Source organism: Sorghum bicolor, chromosome 6 (genome assembly GCF_000003195.3).
Source record: "Sorghum bicolor cultivar BTx623 chromosome 6, Sorghum_bicolor_NCBIv3, whole genome shotgun sequence".
Classification (NCBI taxonomy): domain Eukaryota; kingdom Viridiplantae; phylum Streptophyta; class Magnoliopsida; order Poales; family Poaceae; genus Sorghum; species Sorghum bicolor.
In genome coordinates this window covers 3,602,889-3,623,090 of record NC_012875.2, presented here as the reverse complement: position 1 = coordinate 3,623,090, position 20,202 = coordinate 3,602,889, and the positions used below count along the sequence as shown (strand labels likewise).

The 20,202-nt window shown below is 42.4% G+C and overlaps 2 protein-coding genes across 2 annotated transcripts; both read right to left on the bottom strand.

Moving 5' to 3' along the window:
* On the bottom strand, nt 881-6,527 carry LOC8067729 (probable flavin-containing monooxygenase 1). The gene is made up of 5 exons (XM_002446073.2): nt 5,829-6,527; nt 2,398-2,635; nt 2,016-2,191; nt 1,557-1,912; nt 881-1,447 (listed from the first exon to the last, which is right to left on the bottom strand). The coding sequence occupies exons 1-5, from the start codon at nt 6,282-6,284 to the stop codon at nt 1,090-1,092; spliced, it is 1,584 nt and encodes a 527-aa protein (XP_002446118.1). The 5' UTR covers nt 6,285-6,527; the 3' UTR covers nt 881-1,089.
* On the bottom strand, nt 12,174-16,290 carry LOC8067727. Its single transcript, XM_002446071.2, has 6 exons — nt 16,120-16,290; nt 15,917-15,997; nt 15,718-15,846; nt 14,732-14,794; nt 12,905-13,029; nt 12,174-12,535 (listed from the first exon to the last, which is right to left on the bottom strand). Exons 1-6 carry the CDS (start codon nt 16,237-16,239, stop codon nt 12,343-12,345), a joined length of 711 nt encoding a protein of 236 aa, XP_002446116.1. The 5' UTR covers nt 16,240-16,290; the 3' UTR covers nt 12,174-12,342.

The window sequence follows — 20,202 nt, the reverse complement described above, 5'->3', positions numbered from 1 at the left end:
GTGATATTTAGTTTTGCAGCTCAAGAATGAAACCTGCTTCAAAATCTTTGGTCGAGTGCTGTAACTTTAGTTTCGGTCATATCCCCATCTAAGTCGTTTCGACAACATTAAAAAAACTTAAATTTAGAAAATCTAAGAACTTAGAACATGATTTTGGGCACTTAGTTATTTCAAATAAAAATGTCATCAACTATACAATCTTGATATTAAGCTCGTCTTCATCCAACTTGATTTGTGAAATATATATATTTCTGTCTTATGCACTTATTAGCGATTATGTCTATTCATAGGCACAATATAAAGTAGAGTAGGTACACTCATGTGAGCATAACCAAGAGACTATGTTGCATTTTAACATTAGAACTAACTAAACATCTGTCAGCCAGCAGTGTTTTTCTCTCACAATAAATCAGCCAATAGTAATTTCAGTCTTAACTTTTCAGACCAACGAACAGGCCTGTACGTACCTTTTGTTGGATTAGTGCACCAAGGAAAAACCGTATTCTATTCCACAAACATGTGGACCATTTGTGTCTATAAAATGCAATATTTAACTAACAAGGCTGCAATGAGTCCAGCAGTTTACTTGAGGGTTTGCACAATGGAAACTACTTGGCGTTTACAACTACACTCAAGAAAGTGTGCATTTTCCTTGGTGATGTGGAATAACATCTATGCTACCTTGGAAGTTTGTAACAACGCTAAAGAAAATATGAAATTACCTTAGCGGTTTCGAATATAACGCCTAAGAAAATGTAGAAGTACCTCGGCAAGGATAACAGTAGAGCAAAAGGTTTGTATGTGCCGGCTAGAGCTTGAAACTCTAGTATGGCGTTGGGCTTTAATAATCTGGCCCATAAGACGAAGCACAAGTAGGCTCTAAGGACGCAGCAAGAAATGATACAGATTCCTCTAAAGAAAATGTAATACAGAAACTCTCGATCCAGAAGCAAATTAAAACAGGAGCTGTGAACGTTGTAGGATTATCCAATATAGGCACAGTACCAACTTTATTCAGCATGTATAATACTCAAATCAGTGAAGAACTTCTAGATAACGACTGCCTCAGGAAATCAAGCCGCCAAACGTCTAGTCTTTCTTGGGGTGAAGATCAGCATAATCACCAGGGCCATAGATTCCGAATAATTCCTGGAGAAAGCCCTTCTTCCTTCTTGGATCACATCCCATATCGCGGCACAGCTGATCATTGTACCAGATGTGAAGGAGTCCGATACAGGACCTGCGAAAGTACCTACCAGCATATCTTTTCATGCACTTCTCCCATTCAAGGATATCCTTCTGCATTGCAGTAACATTTGGTAACCTGAAGCCACCATCCATGAAATGGGCCAGCCACTTGGCTCTGAGCTCTGAGGTGTACAAGTTTGCAATGCTCTCTGAATAGCCTAGAACCGCAAGCTGCGGTATCTTTGGGTGTATGCACTCCCTGTGAATTGCATTGGATGGGGTGCAGCAGATCAATGAAGTGGTTAATAACATCAAGAATTTAATTAAGCGCATAATGGTTGCAATTACATACACATGACATGACTTACCTGTAGAGAGGCACAGTTGTGCATGTTGATCCAACTGCAATGCTGCGGAAGTATTCTGAGGTGAACATGTCCTTGATCTTCAGATCACCTCTGAACCCGGTTCCGTAGATCACTATATCGCTCTTTATCGGCGATAATTCTTCACCTTCCACAACAACACCATCCTTGCAGAAGGTAAACGTCTTTGATTTCTTCAGAACTATGCTGCCTTCTTCCAGCCTCTTATAAAATCCCTTGGGCTCTATAGCAACCAAACATGTAGCTAGTGCTTGAAACAGGCTGTGGTCAGGCACCATGTCATACTTTTTCATTGGGATGGAGTAGTAGCTCTCAGCAAACTTCGAAAATAGCCATCTCTGCAAAAATGCATGAATTAATACATGATGCTTAATTATGTGAAATCTATCATCTTCTTAACACAAATGTGTAAGTTCTAAGAAGAATAGCAGAATGAATTACCAATGGAGCCAACAGGGTGGCCAAGAGCCAAAGGAGAAAGCCTTCACCAGGTTTGTGAATCAGTAGTTCTGCAAAGCGATTTAGGTATAACAGCGATATGTGGACTCCCCAAGCAAAGTAGTCCTGTATGATCCAATGTTTTGTTCGGACAACCATTGTACAAGGATGATCAGTGCCTACAGAGATCGATCAGAAAACAAACTGTCAGACAACATGACTATCCTGTTTATATAATATAAAATTGCACAATTGCTAAATGCTAAAAAGGCTGCACATTTCTTATAGGATAAAAAGGTCCGAAAGGATTCAACAATATGCATTGCATAGTCCAATATGTACGATTTCTAGAGGGGAGTAATAATGAAGAGCACTTTTGCTGTACCATTTACTTCAGCGCATTCAGCAGCAATGTCAATTGCTGATTTCAGGTAGCCGACAACAGTCACACGCTTGCCTTTGATCATCTCCTTGGTTTTCTTGGTGCCCATCTTAGCGTAGTCCATGGAGTGAATCACCTGCCCATCAAATGCTTCTGGACCTTTGCCTGGAGGGAATGTAGGTGTGTTGGGTACACCACTGAACCTCCCAATACAGAGAATTACAAAGTCTGCCTTGTGTGTCTGGACCAGAAAAGGAAATTCTGAATTGCAGTAATGACCTGCTTTTTTCCTTGAAGAGAATACAAGGAAATCACCTGCTTTTTGTTTATGTAACTCTGTTTCATTTATTTGCAATGTTCAATTTCTAATTTTGTGCTGTATATTTCATAGAGTAATTACCTATGGTGAGGGTTCGAAATTTTTCTTATTGTGGGATAAACACAATACAAATTGTTTACAAAAAATATATTTCTAATTGTAACACAGTGCGAGTTGTCTCTGTCGAAGCCATTTAAAAAAATATCTCTGTTGCATTTACTTGTGACGTCATATCTACCAGCACTCTGTATATAAAATTCAAGAATGAAAAAACCAACAAAGTTAGTCTATGTTATTCAAAAAATTGTTGCTGTTGTATTTTTCTCAGCATGCACTTTTTTTTGATGTTTCTTAATTATTGGGCATGCTCGCTGCACGGTGCGTTGGGTTCGGAGTAAAACAGTTACCGCTGGAGATTTGTTTTAGATTGGAAATAGACACGCTAGTCATGGACAGAAGGGGGGTTTTGAGACTGCTCTGGTCTACGTTTTTCAACTCTGATTCATGTTTTTTAGCCAAATGGTTTCAGCTCCACGCACTCAGTTCGAGGAAAAATGGTGGAGTTATGAGAGCACCTAAAGAGGTACTCCACAAACTTCAGTTTTTTGTGGAGCTGCTCTACGGACTGCTCCACAAACTCCACCGTGGAGCAGCTCCACAAAAAACTGGAATTTGTGGAGTACCTCTTTAGGTGCTCTTACAACTCCATACTTTTTCCTCGAACTGAATGCGTGCGTGAAGCTGAAACCATTTAACTAAAAAACGTGGAGCGGAGCTAAAAAAACGTATAGTAGAGCAGTCCTAAACACCCCCTTAAACACATAGGTTAATTGTTAGTTCACTACTCAATTGGTTGGTTGGTTAGGTCCTATAGGTTCGAGTCATCAATTTCAAACTTGTTGTTGCATCTTCTTTATTTTGATAATTCAGCGACGTTATTATTTTGTTGAACGGCATATCCATCACTCCATCAGCAATGAAATATCTCTAGTGCTTTCGCTAATCTTAAGATTACAAACTTAATTTTTCATTGAGGCTTATAAACTGAATGAGGTGAGTGTGCTTGTGAACATGTATATTTGTACTGTGAACAGCAAACGAAAAGATAAGAGGATTTATTGTTTTTGTGAGCCTGGGTCAAAAGACCCCACTAACAAATTAAAGAAAGCCTCCATTGATAAACATGATAGATAAATAAGTGAAATATATCTATGGTAATCAGCCACAGACTTGTCAATTTATTTACCCACATCTCTAAACTTAATACTATCTCCAACAGTAACACCTAAAATATAAGACCGTTCGATCTTTTGGTAGCACTACAGTCAAAGGAGCATATTCAATACCTATTCGATATCTTCTCCAACAACATGATCAAAAAAAATTCTTTGTGCAAATAGATTTATAAGAGAAAGGATACTCATATTTGAGTTGTGCCTTTTGGACAACCCAAATTATATCCCCCGTAGTCTGTTAGACTATCTCCAACAATAACATCCAAAATATAAAACACATTCAATCTTTGGATAACACTATAGTCAAAAGATTTAATACCCATTCGACATATTCTCTAACAACATAATCTAAAAGAGAATCATTTCTGCAAATAAGTTTCTAAGAAAGAGGATACGCATATTTAAATTATGTCTCTCAGACAATTCAAAAACCACACTTAATTTGAGAGAGTATCTTTTAGCTTTCACTACAGCTGTCTCAGTCTGTGCATCGGAACAGGTCGCAAGCTTTAGCTACAGGTCGCAATCTGTGCATCGGAACGACCCGCAAGCTTTCACTATAGCTGTCTCTATCAATTCGGACCAAATAATTAGTTTTTATTTTTGTCTATATTTAATACTCAATGCATGCGTCTAAGGATTTGATGTGACGGGAATCTGAAAAATTTTACAAAAATTTTTGGGAACTAAACAAGGCCTCAAAATAAATGACATACATGTCGATTAATTTTTTTAACTTTTGACTAGATTTGTAAAAAAATATGTGCAACATTTATATCTCCAAATAAATTTATTATAAAAAAATACTCCCTCCATCCTAAATTATAAGTTGTTTGACTTTTTAAATTTCAAGTTTGACCACTCGTCTTATTCAAAAAAAATTATACAAACATAGTTAAATTTAAGTCATTCTTGTAGAACTTTTATTAATAAACCAAACCACGGCAATAGAAGTGATATTTTGCACAAATTTTTGAATAAGACGAATGGTTAAATTTGATGTCAAAAAGTCAAATAATTTATAATTTAGGATGGATTGAGTATTATCTATCTAGTGATATTAATTATGTATTATAAATATTAATATTTTCTAATATATAACTGGTCAAAGTTTAAAAAGATTTAACTTTTTGAAAAGTGAAAATAATATTTGGGAGATAGGTCAATGCTTCCAGTTCTACCAGTCTCCCGTCAGTGCATCATCGAGCATAGGGCTGCCGCGTTTCTGGACTATTGCACGTGTCATTTTTTCGTTGATTTGACAAATTAAAGGATGGTGACGATGAGCAATGGCAAAGGCAAGATAGCAGGTTCGTCTTTAGAGTTACAATCCTTCCTGGTGTAGCTGCAGTAGTGACGTTACTTGTTTAGTTCCCAAAATTTTTAGGATTGAGGTACTATAGCACTTTCCCTTTTATTTGATAAATATTATCTAATTATAAAGAGTAACTAGATTTAAAAGATTCATCTCGCGATTTACAGGCAAACTGTATAATTAGTTTGTGTTTTTATCTATATTTAATGCTCTATACATGTGCCGCAAGATTCAATGTGACCAAAAATTTTAAAAAGTTTTTGTTTTTTTGGTAAACTAAATAAGGCCTTAAAAGTTTGTTGGCCCGCCGTCGTGTAGCAGCACTGTTTGGTTCCAGAAATGTGATGTGGCTAGGACTCGGATATGATGTGCGTGGACACAAACTTTTTGAAGGGAGATATTTTCCCTGGAAGCTAAGGTACTATACTATCATATTTCTATAGTAATAAAATTTCTAAAAAAATGACCCGACAAAAATCTAGAAATTTATTTTATAAAGATGGAGCTGAGTATTAATTAATGGATATAATAACAAGAAAGTAGTACGCATAATAACATGCTGTACCTCAACGCGCCCCTCGGCGTCGGCCACCTTGAGGTGCCACTCGCCGGCGCCGGACCCGAACGCCTCGCCGTTGCCGCTCCACTCCTCCCACTTGGCCACGTCGTCCTCGTCGACGCCGTGGTACTCCATCCCGAGCACGCGGCGGCGGAAGCGGACGCAGTCCATGACGCCGAAGCGGCGCGCGTAGGCGTCCAGGTAGGCCATGACCTGGCGGTGGCCGGGGAACACGTCGGTGACGGTGTCCGGCCAGGGGAAGTCGGAGTACTGGTACATCGGCCGCGGCGTCTGCAGCGCCGTGCTGTCCGGCACGCGCGCCCACACGCCGCCCACGACGGCGCCGGACTCGAAGACGACCGGCACCGGGCTGTTGAAGCCGCGCTCCAGCAGGTGCTTGCACGCCGCCAGGCCGCTCACGCCGGCGCCCACGATGGCCACCCGCTTCGAATTCGTCTCCATGATGATGATGACGACGCCTCCTCTCACAATCACAAGCGATGTCTGGAGTGTAGCTAGCTAGTGTACTGTGTACTGTGTACCATGATGCAATCATGCAATGCGATGCATGCGCGTTCAGGTTGCGTTTGACACTATCTAAACAACTCTTCTTCTTTGCCCAGAGCCGAAGAGGAGTGTCAAAGTGTCTTGTGCTACTTGAGCGATCGAGAAATATCTTCGCTCTATCTAGAAGGCAATGTACCAGTGTACCTGTATGCGTCATGCGTGTGTTGTGTTAGATCTTCTCGTTGTTTCTTTTTTAATTTCTTTGTTGGCATGCCGCGTGCAGCCCGCACAAGCGAGAGGACACGCGCTGCACAGACGATGCGCACATGCATTACAAGCACGCTACACAGTCCCCACATTATGAAAACGCCAACCGGGCACGTCTACTCGTGGCCTAAGGCCTCGTTTGTTTCTACCGGATTAGCCCGTTCCCGGGCCATTCCGAGTGGTGCGACCCGTTTTCATTCCATAGAAGCTAGAATGTGCGTTTGTTTTGGACTGGCTTAGAACAAAAGCTTCTAATAAATTTTTGGTGAGTATCCTGGACAAGATTTTTTTTTTTCTAGAACACGACTTCACGTGTATTTCATTAAGAATGATAAAAGTACACAGCAGTACAGCGAAAGAAAAAAAAAAACCAAAACAACACCACCCGGCGAGGTGCCAGAAGCGAAAAGGAGACGGAAGACAGGCGTGGGGGACACCCACGACGCACCACCAACACGGACTACTCGCTGAGGAAAAGCGCGACGATGACCTCCAAGGCCCTGAATCCTGCCGACACCCACAGCTGCCCCTCCTCGACGATAGAACGTACCACCTCAAGGGCGCTGGAGTGTAGGCCTTCGAAGGTCCTCCGGTTCCGCTCTTTCCAGACGGACCAAGCGACTAGAAGAACAACAGAGTCAAAACCCCGGCGCAGCGCACGTGGCAGCAAGCCACGCGAGGACAGCCACCAGTCAACGAGGGTCGAGGGCGCGGCAGGCGGCTGCAGAGGTAGACGGAACTTGCGAAGCAAACGATGCCAGACCTCCCTTGCGAACACACAGCCGAGCAGCAAGTGGTCGGTGGTTTCGTCCTCTTGGTCACAAAGAGCACAGGAAGCATCGTCCTGCAGATCGTGCCTGCGACGCCGATCACTGGTCCAGAGTCGACCACGCAAGGCCAACCACACGAAGAACTTGACCTTAGGCGGAACCGAAGCCCTCCACAGCTGACGCGCACCAGGCAGGAGCGTGAGGCCATGGAAGAAGGCCTTGTACGCCGAGGACGAGGAGTAGACAGCGTCAGGCGACCACCGCCACACAAATCGGTCCGGAACGCCTGGCTGCAGCACCACCGTCTCCAGCCGCTCCCAGAGAAGCACGTACTCCACAAGAACATGCATTGTCAGCGCCCCGGAGATATGGCGCACCCACGCGCGCCCTACCACAGCCTCTCTGACGTAGGCCGAAAGGGAGCGGCGCCAATCCTGGACAAGATTTGACTGCATTATTAATACTTCTATTGACTAAGGAGAATAGAAGAGCAAATTGAGTAGTAATATTAAGTTTTTAGTCCAATGTTTTTAGTGATTCAGAGAAACTACTATTTCATTTTCAAATTGACAACCCCAACCAGAGCAATTTCTTCAATAATCTAACTTTAGAATGACAAGCTATGTACAAGCTAGTAGACAGTCATTTATTTTACATATCCAGATTGAGTTTACGTTAAGTGTTCTTAATATTTCTATGCATCTATACACCTCTATCAGTAGTTGAGATGCCAGATACAACTATGAAGGCATGCAACCATCATGCGCGTCAGTAGTGAGCTCTGTGTGGTCAGCATGACTACCTTCTAATGCCAATTTATTAATGCTCTAATAAGGTCTTTAGTCTTATTAGAGGCTGCTGACCCAAGGCATGATCCCACTCCTTGTGGCTGCAGTTCTCACTGGTTCTCGTACAGTAGTGCAGTGGCATATGTTCAGAGTGTAAATCTGTCCATTAGAATGGGCACCATAGCTTACTGCTAAACTCATTTTTATTAATTTATGCGTTGTGGTTTGAACTTTGAATATTGGATATTTCCATGAACTGATATTTTCGTAGATGCATAGTGATGCTTTCTTAAGCTTGCAAATTTGTATCTCAAATGTATATACAGAGCTTACCAATGTAATTAGTTTTCCTGTATATTGTATTAGACAGTTGGTCATGGTCTAATTTTCCTGTATATCACTAATTGTTATCTGGAACTACCTGGAAAGTGGAAGCTTGTGGAAACCTATTACTAGTAGTGATCTGCTACCCGAGTACCTGTAAGGCTTATGCTTCCGGTTTGTAGCTATGTTTAATCCTCATGACAGAAGACAAATATATGGATTGACAAAAGTGTTACTCCAGTTTAGCTTACTCTAGTCTAGCTTAGGTTCTAAGGTGGCCCATGTCAACAAAGCATAATAGTTTAACTTCTAGATGTGTGCGATTGTTACATCAGCATCAGTAGCATATGGAGCACAAGAACAAAAAATCTTTCTTGTTCTTTCTATTAGCACTTTTTGTTGTTTTTTCCATCCTATTGAAGACTGATGTTTTGCTCCTTTTTTCTTGATCTGTACAGACTGATCTTTTGTAGGCTACTTGTAGTTTAACATGTTGCCATTTTGTAGATCTCTCCACCACCATTTAGAGTTGGGGAAGGTGAACCTCTGCCTTCGTGGGATCTGGTACCAACTCCAGAAGGTACTCTACAATATTTAGCTTCTATATGACATGGTCAAGCAGATGTTAAGTTTGTTGCTTAAGGCTGGACATCTGCTTACTTGTGGTGCATGAAAATTATGGGCCATCGACAGTTCAGCAGTTCTTCTTGATCTGCTCCTTTGTATTGGGTTTCATTTGGAATATCTCTGTTTTAGGAATTTGAGGATTCAGCCAGTGCTTGCCATGCATGGTTGTTAGTAATAATGTTGGGTGCTGCTATTTTTCAATCAGCTAGATGTATTGTTATTTTTTATCTATTTTTGAGCTATTGTCTATTATTCTAGCATCCTAATAATGGTCCATAGGAGTGTATAGCGGTGTGGGTTTTGTATGAACTTTTTTAGCTTGATGTACTGTTGTGATGATTTTTGAGATTCGCTTATTCCAAAAGTTTTCTTTGGTGAGTTGAGGTTAATTAAGACATTTGGTTTCTGCAGGCAACAAACACATGATTTCGACAGTTCTTGAAAGATATCACTGGAAGCTTGCTGTTTTGCTTCATACAATCATGAAGAATGAGTATTAAAACACTAAAATTGTAATGGGAGACTAGAACGTGTGGTTTCCTGATTTTTTTATCCAACAAAGTTTTGATCTAGTTGTTGTTACCTTTGGGTATTTTTGTAATTTATGTTTGGATCTAGGAACCATTTTCATGTTTAAACATGCTATTAGCACTTTGGGTCTGAGTGATCGTGCATATTTTTTGAAAAAATGAGTGACCGTGCACTTGTGTGCACCTTTGAGCTGGTAAACTGGTAATCACGCCATGCAATCCCTGGCTTAATTCCAGGTCAAACCGAATGCACTTTTTGAAGAGATGGATTAAGAAAAAGAGTGGATTCAATCCACACAGGTGGTTCCAGTGACTGGCCCGGATCCACTCTATCCTGACCTGGATCGGATATTGGTCTGGCACCAATACCGTGCTGCCGAACGAGGCCTAAGTCAGTTCCGGTACCGTCATATAGCCTGATTTCAACTTTTCAACAATTGTGGTCCATGTACACTGATTCTCTCACTCCAACCACTTAAGCGTTGTTTAGTTCCACCTAAAATCTAAAAACTTTTCAAAAATTTATTATTACATCAAATCTTGAGTCCACATGCATAAAACATTAAATATAGATAAAAAAAGATAATTAATTACATAGTTTGCTTGTAATTCGCAAGACGAATATTTTAAGCCTGGTTAGTCCATCGTTGGACAATAATTATCAAATACAAATGAAAATTCTACAGTGTTCAAATCTAAAAAGTTTTTAGATCTTGTTTAGTTTGCGGAATTTTTTAGATTGGGCTACTATAGCACATTCATTTGTATTTGGTACTTATTGTCCAACCATGGACTAATTAGCCTTAAAAGTTTCATCTCGCAAATTACAGGTAAACTGTACAATTAATTATTTTTTATCTATATTTAATTATTTTTTATCTATATTTAATACTCCATGCATATGTTCAAGATTCGATGTGATGAGGAATCTTAAAATATTTTGGAACTAAACTTAGATGGGCTGCGCTTCGATAAAGTTGTGACTCATGGTCCCTACGATTCAGTCTTGCTCCAAATACCTCATAGATACAAATCTCTTTGCATCACGGTCCCCAAATCACGTGTAGGAGCAATCCCATTAGGGACTCTATCTAGGTCCTCCAACTTAAATTTAGATGTTTTTATCACAAATACAGCTCAAGCAGCTCTTATAAGTTTGGAAGGCCCTAAAATCTCAACCTCTCCCGTCTTCATTATTGTGGACTCTCCACCCAGGCCCCTACTCCGCAGTGGAGTCGCTAGCGCCTCATCCTGATAGCTAGCAAGATCCAACAGCGACCATGACTCCTCTGGTAGCTCCTCATCGCACCTAATGCCCTCAAGATCTATGGTCCTTCCAACACTCGGCAAGATCGGCGCTCCTCTTCCCAACAGTCGACGCCTATCCATTTCAATATAATGAGTCCCAACAAAATTCTCACCGGGCTTAGGAAGACGTGCTCAAGGCGATTGTGAAGCTCCTCTTTTCGTCGTTCATAGCTCAATTGTTTGGAGCGATGAGAATGATGAATTAATCTCGTTTGTTAGTCTCTGCTGGATTGGATTTGAGAGCTACTGGGGTATATGGTAAAAAAAAAGTTAAGCCCTTAAATCAAAAGTATACCATGATTTAAGCGCTCTTACTAGAGTTGCTCCAAAAACAGATGGGCTCTCAACTTAATCTACACTAGAAGAGCCATAATAAACTAACTAGCATGCTGAACACCTTTGGTTTTCTATAGTGAGCTCCATCTACACCTAACCTACGAAGTATTCTCTGATCTAGAGCGAACCATATCAACTACCTCCATCTACACCTAACCTACGAAGTGTTCTCTGATCTAGAGCGAACCATATCAACTACCTATACTATATACTAATCTAGGAAAGGTCAAGACCATACAAAAATCAAGTACAACATGGAAACCTAGAAGTGGTAAGAAAAAAAATCAAATCAAGAGAAGGCTAAATTCTGGTGACGAGACAATTTTCCAGTGTATTGGTTGCCATTACGCTCATGCTCACGAAGCCTTCTCCCAATTAATTATAGCTAAACTCGCCACAATGTATCTGGAAGGGAGGATTTCCAAAGGAAAAACTCATAAATCAACAATCCATAGGAATAGATACTGTAGGAGAGGTAGAGGAATTTTTCCTTTGCTACCGATTTTGAACGCATTCCATAGGAACTGAAACATCCACTCTAGCCTCATTTTTTTCCTCTCGCTTGCGTAGGATCAAGGCACAGCATCATGATTAGTACACACCGGTAGACTTGGGAATGAATGCAAAACAATCGGCCTGCCGGATAAAGTCTGAGCTCTGACTTGGAAGTAGAATATGAAATGAAACTCAAATCATACGAAGAGAAATTAGCAAAACTATTCAAAAAGAACAAAATAAAAGACAGCTGGGTTTCAATCATACAATGCTCGATCTGAATAACATTCAACGACCAACCAAATATTTAGGCTGCTTCACCAAAATCAGATTTCTGGAGTTATAGCCTTTCTAGTAGACGAATTTCAAGATCTGACATTCTTTGAAGATAGAAAGAGCTTGCTCAATATGAATGAATGTGCGTCTATTAGATATTTAAACAGATATGACATTCTAGTAGACCAATTATTTTAGATCCCTGTCAAGTTACAGAGGAATGTGCTAGGCAAAAATTGCAGGTTTACATATCATCAATTGACTAGCAACGTGAAATCCAAGCAGCAGCAAGTTACACAACTTGGCGCAGCTCTCCTGTGTTGAGCGCAAACTTACGGTGCGGTGACAGAATGGATGCCACCACCGTGTCTTTCGCTTTCAGGTTGGTCAGATTGTCGAGGAAAGACAAGTTCTCCTTGGCTCCACTGAGGACAGCTTGAAAGATTTGTAGTGGATCACCATGGCTGACAATAAGAATTGCAGAGCTGCAAGGAACAAAACACACAAGTAAGCTTCAGCAAGACAGATCCAAGCATGACTTAACAAGTCAGCGCGAACTATGTGACCAGTTGGTAGCCATTGCAATAGTAAAATCTATGAATCTTAAATATCTTCTAAATGAACAGACATTGTTAGAATGTTGACACTCCAGAATCCTGGTAGATTGATAACTAGACAGGGAAACCCTACAAACTTACATGTTGTGGTCCATTGCCTTTATATATATACTTAGCATACACAAGCTATTAGCAAATTATATCATTTTGGTAGTAGTTTCATAAAAAAGAAATGTCATAGTAGAACGAGAAAACAAAATAAAAGAATTGAATCTGTCAATACATATGAATATATACCCATTAAACTCTGTCTCCATAGATGACAACACAGCTGAAAATCTACTAGCAACATCTGCAACACTCTCACCACCTTCAGGAGCCGAATAGGGATGCGCTTCATCTACTGACCATATGTCTGCATACTACTTAATAATGTCAGTTTTAGTAACCGAAAGAAACATAAAAAATAAATTTATAGTGGCACAATTTTTTTTTCGAAAGTGGCGCAAAAAGTTTACAACTACACTATCAATTGCTATGATGAGCGAGAACTGTGGTTGAACTTGGACTCACACTACACCTGTTAAATCATAATAAAACCATCAGTTGTCACCCTGGGCACTTTTTAACCGAAAACCGTAAACCGAACCGAACCGAACCGAAATATCGGTTTTTTCGGTTTTAGGTTTCGGGTTCGGTTTCTGATTTTACGAACTTCGGTGTTCGGCTGTATCGTCGGTTTCGAGTCCCCAGAAACCGAATAACCGAAGGAACCGATCTTCATTACACAGAGATGTTGTTGTTGCCGAGCCACACACGTTACCACATGGCCCATCTCACCAACGTATTTGGCCCACGTAGCAAATAAGCAAAATCAAGTCGCAGGCCCACATGGCCTCAACTCACGCACGCACCTCCCGTCCCTTTCCTGCATCGAACACATCCCAACTCGTCCGTGACCGTGAGTCGCGATTTCCTCGTCCAACCCTAGCGCGAGCAGGAGCGCCGCCAAGCAGAGGGAGGATGAGCTGCGGCGAGCAGGGAGCGCCGGCGAGCCACGAGCAGCGGTGGCCCCGCGCGCCCCCACCACGCGTGCAGCGAGCAGGGACCGGGCGCTGCGACGTCGGTGAGCGGCGGCGGCAGCGGTTCGCGTCCCCGACCTCACGAGGAGAGGGCGGGCGCGGTGGAGGTGAGCAGGGTGCTCCGGCGAGTCGCCAGCCGCGCTGCAGTAGCGCAATTTTGTTCTTGATTTGGCGCAATTCGTTCTTCTCTCGATTTTTCCTTGTCTGTGGTAGCTTCGGCTTGTTCGGTTGAAACCGAATAACCGAACCGACAAACCGACACCCGAATTCTTCGGTTTTGAGTTATTTAGGAAGCCGATCGGTGGTTGATTTCTGAAAACCGAAATTTGCAGGCACCGAACAAACCGAACCGATTTGTTGGTTTAAACCGAATGCCCAGGCTGAATCAGTTGATCTGTGTTGTTGGTGTGGGACAAAAAAAAAATTTCCAGATCAGAGTGAAAAAACTTATCTGAAAATCTGAAAAAAAAACTATCTGACTTCCTACACAATACGTGTCATGCGAATGGGCCAGGGTGGTGCAGCCCAGGTTGGTCCACCTGACCAAGAGGCAGTAGAGATGAAGGACAGGGCACCAGCTGCCCTGGCCGAGCACAACACAGGGGTGGTTGCACACCCTATGAGCAGTGTCTCCACCTTGTGTTGGTCTCCACCAGACCCACAGTTTGTCCAGCTGTTTCTGCATCAAAACTATCTCTTCAGGGGCAAAGGTAGTTCGGATGCAGAAACAGCTGGACAAACTGTGGGTTCAAATATAACATTCTTCTGTATCAGCGACTGACAAAGTTGAAAGGATGAGTACAAGGATGATGGAGATCCATAAAGACGTTTTTATGTGTCTGGCAAAGCGGAGGTTGCTAGGAGGACTAAGATTTCTTAGATTATAGATGATAATGCATCACTTAGATTTCACCAACCAATTCATGTTATAGAATTGAACTTGTATCACATACCCAAGTACATGCCCATTAGCCCATATGAGAAGAATGCTTCTTCATTTATACTGAAACAATATAACTTGAATTCAAAAATGGAAACCCACCTTATCATGTGAAAGTAACTCATATGATGGCCCAAAGTAGCGCTCACGGAGTCCCAGCACCGCCTGCAAAAGACCTTTTATGAGCCTACCAGACCATAAAAATTATGAGGAATATCTGATTTGAGAACCTTTGGCTGCAATATCTTGACATTGAATGGCAGCACTAGAAATGTAGAAGAGTACTGATCAAGCATTCATCCCTATGACCTTATAACACTGAAGCAAATTAGATGCATTCCGATATTACCCCAGTAATGATTTAGGATGCCTTAGAAATCATAACTCAAAACACCAAAAAGTTAAACCATGGGTACAACATTTGAATACTTTGATGTTTTCATGTGCACCAATCAGTTTTCATGTCTTGATTGTTTTTGCAGGCACAGTAAGAGCATCTCTAAGGGTTTTGCATTTGAGGTTTGCATTTGAGTAATTTGCCAAAAAGCTCCAAAAGAGGTATCCAACGGTTTTGCATTTGGAGTTTGCAATTTGGGCAACTTGGCAAATGAGGGAGCAAACTTAGCAAAAATGCCAAGCCGTGGACGACTTTGCAAACCCGATCGCGCGAGCAAAGCGCGCGCGCCTAGAGACCTTCTATTTTTATTGATTGTCAAGTCCAAATGCCAATTTCCTTGGAGATGACCTATTTTTATCCTTTGCATTTTGTTATGGGAGTTTGCAAATAGCAACAAATGCCAAGTCAATTTGCCAAAGCCTTTGGAGATGCTCTAACATTGCAACCTAGTTCTGCAAATGACAATAAAGAGAAAAAGTAAACAGAAAGACAAATTCCATGTTTGCTCCAATAATATCTCACAGAAATAAAAGGTAGCAAGCCTTGATCCTCCAAATTACCATAATCATACTGCCGAAGTGCCCAATGAATCTAAAGTCTATATCACCAACCATCCATACACAAAATTCCAACTCAAGACAAAAATCTAAGTGCTAGGACCCTCAAGGACACAGAATTAAACCAAACTCACTTCGCAGCTAGGACCCTCAAAGGGGATGCCAAGCACACCGGCGACCACTCTAGCCGTCTCGGTGGTCCGTGTGAACGGTGAGTAACGAATCTTGACAGAATCCACCGGCACACCAATCTCCTCAAGCTCCTGCACAGGCCAGATTCACTACCGCGCATCCAATCCAAGAATCCACAGCAGTGAGACACCAATCCTGTACCTTCCGGAACTGTTCGCCGGCCGCGCGGGCCTGCTCGACACCCTGCGGGGCCAACCCGAACTCCGGCTTCGTGCCGTTCTCCTGCCGGCAGCAGACCAAGATGGCATCAGTTGGAGAGCCTTGGATTGGGGTAGGTGATGCTTGGTGCGGGAAATCGAAGGAAATCGAAAGAGGCCTGCTGGGACGGAGGGAGAGATTAGTACCAGAGATGAGACGATGAGGCCGCGCTCGTTGGGGACGCTGCGGCCGTGGCGGAGGATCCAGTACTTGTTCCGTAGGATGGCTGGAGACGACGAGCTGCCGCTCCCATCCTCCATGTCCATGGCGAAACCCGGCACCCAATCGACCGTCCCGAAGCAAACACTGTACTAGTGTGTGTGTTTAGGTTTTGTTTAGATCCAAATTTTTTTTGAATTTTCACCGTAGCAATTTTGTTTTTATTTGACAAACATTGTCTAATCATAGAATAACTAGACTTAAAAGATTTGTATCATGATTTATAGGTAACTGTGTAATTAGTTATCTTTTTTATTTATATTTAATATTTCATACATGTGTCGAAAGATTTGATGTGATGGAGAATCTTGTAAAGTTTTAGATTTTCGGGTACATCTTAGTTTTTTAGCTTAAAAAGGCGAGCTAAATTTTGTCCAACAGCAAAAAGAAAAAGTATCCATTTCATTAGTGGCCAAAATTTGGGCTCGCCAAAGTAAACTTGAGAGTAGGATGTAAGGCAAAACAATAATGCCTTGGTGAGGATACATACACCATTGAGTGATTTGAGAGTATCATTTGAGAAGAATATAAGCTATGTTTAAAATTGCATAAGTTATAAAATCTCCAAGTACATAGGGTAACGATAGTGATTCAAAATGGCAACGAGTACGTATCCGATGGGTACTAGCCAACCATACCCGCACCCGCCAGGTCAAAACCTATTCCATCGGGTTACTGCGAAAGCAGACGGGTAAGGAATTCATTCTATACCCGTACCCGATGTGTAATTCTTACTCGACGGATATCCTATACCCAGGTTTAACAGAAATATAACAACTTTCAGCAAGTTAAATATCACAACTTCTAGGAAATTAAACATAACAACTTCCAACAAATTAACAGCAGCACTAGTAGCACACCAGCTACTCAACACTTCCCACATTCAGCGGCGCCTGGTGGAAATTTCATGGGCTATATGAGCTAAATTACTTAGCTGCTTACTCATTTTATGGGGGTATGTTAGAAGTGTCTTAGTTTACTTCATGTAATCCTGTTTTAGATTTTTGCTATATTTAGAATTCTGGGAGGTTCAGAGATGTGCGTGAACCTCGCCGGGACCGTGTATTAGAGTCCAGCCCCGTCGCGACGTCGTCTGTGCATGTCTCTCTGGCGTTCCGGAAATAACGGGCGATCAGAGAAGGCGTCGTAGCGACGGGGGACAAGGCCGTGGGCCTATATAAACTGAACGAAAGCGTAAGGCAAGGTTACGCCGTGTTTGGGCAAATTGATCTCGTTGTCATTATTTCCATCTTCTCGGTTCACGCTCTAGTTTTTAGTTGCCGCGAACGCCATCTGCCGGCGTCGCGCCGTCGCTGAGCTCGATCCTGTGAGCTCGGTTCCATCAATTGGTATCAAAGCTGTAGAGGTTCCAGACCACGTCACGGTCATGTGAGGTGAAGTCGAGAAGGAGGAGATGACGAAAGGCGAGAGTTCGAAGTCAAGCGGCGTCAAGGAGAGCTCGTTGGTTTGGCCGATGTTAACTCGTACGAATTATGTCGAGTGGGCTATGTTGATGCAAATCAACTATGAGGCGCTGGAGATCTGGGAGACGATTGATCCCGGAACCAATGTGAAGAGGGCCGAGGATCGGCAAGCCATGAGCGGATTGATGAGATCCGTTCCTGAAGAGATGCGGGCGACTCTTAGCGCGAAGAAGACGGTGCAAGAGGCCTAGAATGTGGTGAAAACGTTGAGGGTTGGAGCAGATCGTGTGAAGGAGATCAGTGTCCAGAAACTCCTAAAAGAATTCGAGAACGTCGAGTTCAAAGAAGGAGAAAGCGTGGAGGACTTCGGCATGCGAATCGTGAACCTCGTTGTCACGTTGAAAACCCTTGGTGAGAAAATTGATGATCCTCGTGTTGTCAAGAAAATTTTGCGCGTACTGCCACCCAGATTCAATCAAGTTGCAGTATCCATTGAGATGTTCTGTGACATGAAAACTCTCACAGTGGAGGAAATGGTTGGGAGACTACGCGTTGCTGAAGATCGGTTCGAGGAGAAGGTTGATCAAATCACTGATAAGGCAGGCCGTCTATTACTTGTCGAAGATGAGTGGCTTGAGAAACACAAGCACCGTTTCCAATCCACTCAAGGTCGTCCTGGAGGAAGTAGCAGTGCTGGTGGAGGCAAAGGCAAACAACCGCATCGTCATGATGGTGGTGGATCCAAAGCAGCTGGCAGCGTGAAGCTCACCTCAGAAGGTACACCTCGGAGGAAGGGAAGATGCAGAAATTGTGGCATATATGGCCATTGGGCTGAGGACGGTAAAAGGCCTAAGAAGTTGAAGAAAGAAGACAAGCACGAGGAGGCAAATGTCGCCGTGGCAGGTGCTAATCATAATCCAGCACTATTCCTCTTGGTGGCAAAAGACATCACAGAATTACCTGTAGAGGTGATTCATCTCACTGAGAAGAAGGTGGTGCCGGTTGATTGCCCAGAAGGTGTTTGGGTGCTAGATACAGGTGCTAGCAACCATATGACAGGGTGTCGTGATGCTCTCACCCATCTAAATGATCGAGTTCGTGGTACTGTGAAACTCGGTGATGGATCAAGCATGGAAATACATGGGCTTGGCTCCATGGTAATTCAAGGACGACAGCAGGAACACAAGGTATTAACTGACATCTATTACATTCCAAAGCTTCAGAATAATATTGTTAGTTTGGGCCAACTGGAGGAGAAGGGGTTTGAGGTGTCGTTAAAGGATGGCAGATGCAGTGTCTTTGATCAAGGAGGACATGCATTACTTATCTCGGCTAGTAGAACTGCAAATTGTCTTTATGTGCACAAGTTCAGTACTGTGTCACCTGTCTGTCTTGTGAATAAATTAGAAGATGATGCTTGGAAGTGGCATGCACGGTTTGGGCATCTTAATTTCAGATCTCTCCGGGAGCTTGGAAGAAGGAATATGGTGTCTGGTATGCCCACTGTTAACAGGGTGGAGCAGGTGTGTGATGGCTGTACTTTGGGAAAACAACATCGAGCCCCCTTTCCAAGTGTCAGTAAGTACCGAGCTCTGAATGGACTTGAATTATTTCACACAGATCTCTGTGGAAAAATCACACCACCAACACCAGGTGGCAAGCACTATTTCTTGCTAGTTGTTGATGATCACAGCAGGTATATGTGGATTGAATTATTAAAGTCCAAAGATGAAGCACTATCTTATTTGAAGAAGGTGAAGACAAGAGCAGAAACTGAACTTGATAGTAAGCTCAAAGCAATCAGAACTGACAGAGGTGGTGAGTTCAACTCAACTCAGTTCAGTGTTTTTTGCAATGAGTATGGCATCAGACATTTTACCACTACACCTTATACTCCTCAACAAAATGGGGTGGTAGAGAGAAGGAATCAGACTGTAGTGGAGATGGCTCGGTGTATGATGAAAAGCAAGCAGATTCCAGCATGCTATTGGGGAGAGGCTGTTGTAACAGCTGTCTATGTGTTGAATAGATCTCCAACAAAAAGCTTAAATGGTGTTACACCATATGAGGCTTGGTATGGCAAGAAGCCTAGAGTTGATCATATGAAGATTTTCGGCTATGTGGGTCATGTGAAGAAGGTTGGGCTAGGGATCAATAAACTATCAGACAGGTTACGAAAAGAATGTCAGGGTAATGACCATATTGATGAGCAACTATATTTGTTGGCTAGACAACCATCATGGCACATCCTCACGTACAAAGGGTACGAGATAAATGGAAATACATTTTACACCCTAGGCCAAGATAAAAGAAGCACGAACCAAAATAGTGGGGTTCGCGTAGACGCCATAGACCCGATTAGAAACAGACAAACATATTATGGCTGTATAGAGGAGATTTGGAAACTAGACTATGCACCTAATTTTAAAGTCTTTTTGTTCTGGTGCCAATGGGTGAAGGTTACTGGAGGTGGGGTGACAGTTGACAAAGACTATGGAATGACAACAGTGGACCTCAACAATGTTGGTTACAAAGATGAACCATTCGTCCTTGCTGCTGATGTGAATCAGGTGTTCTATGTGAAAG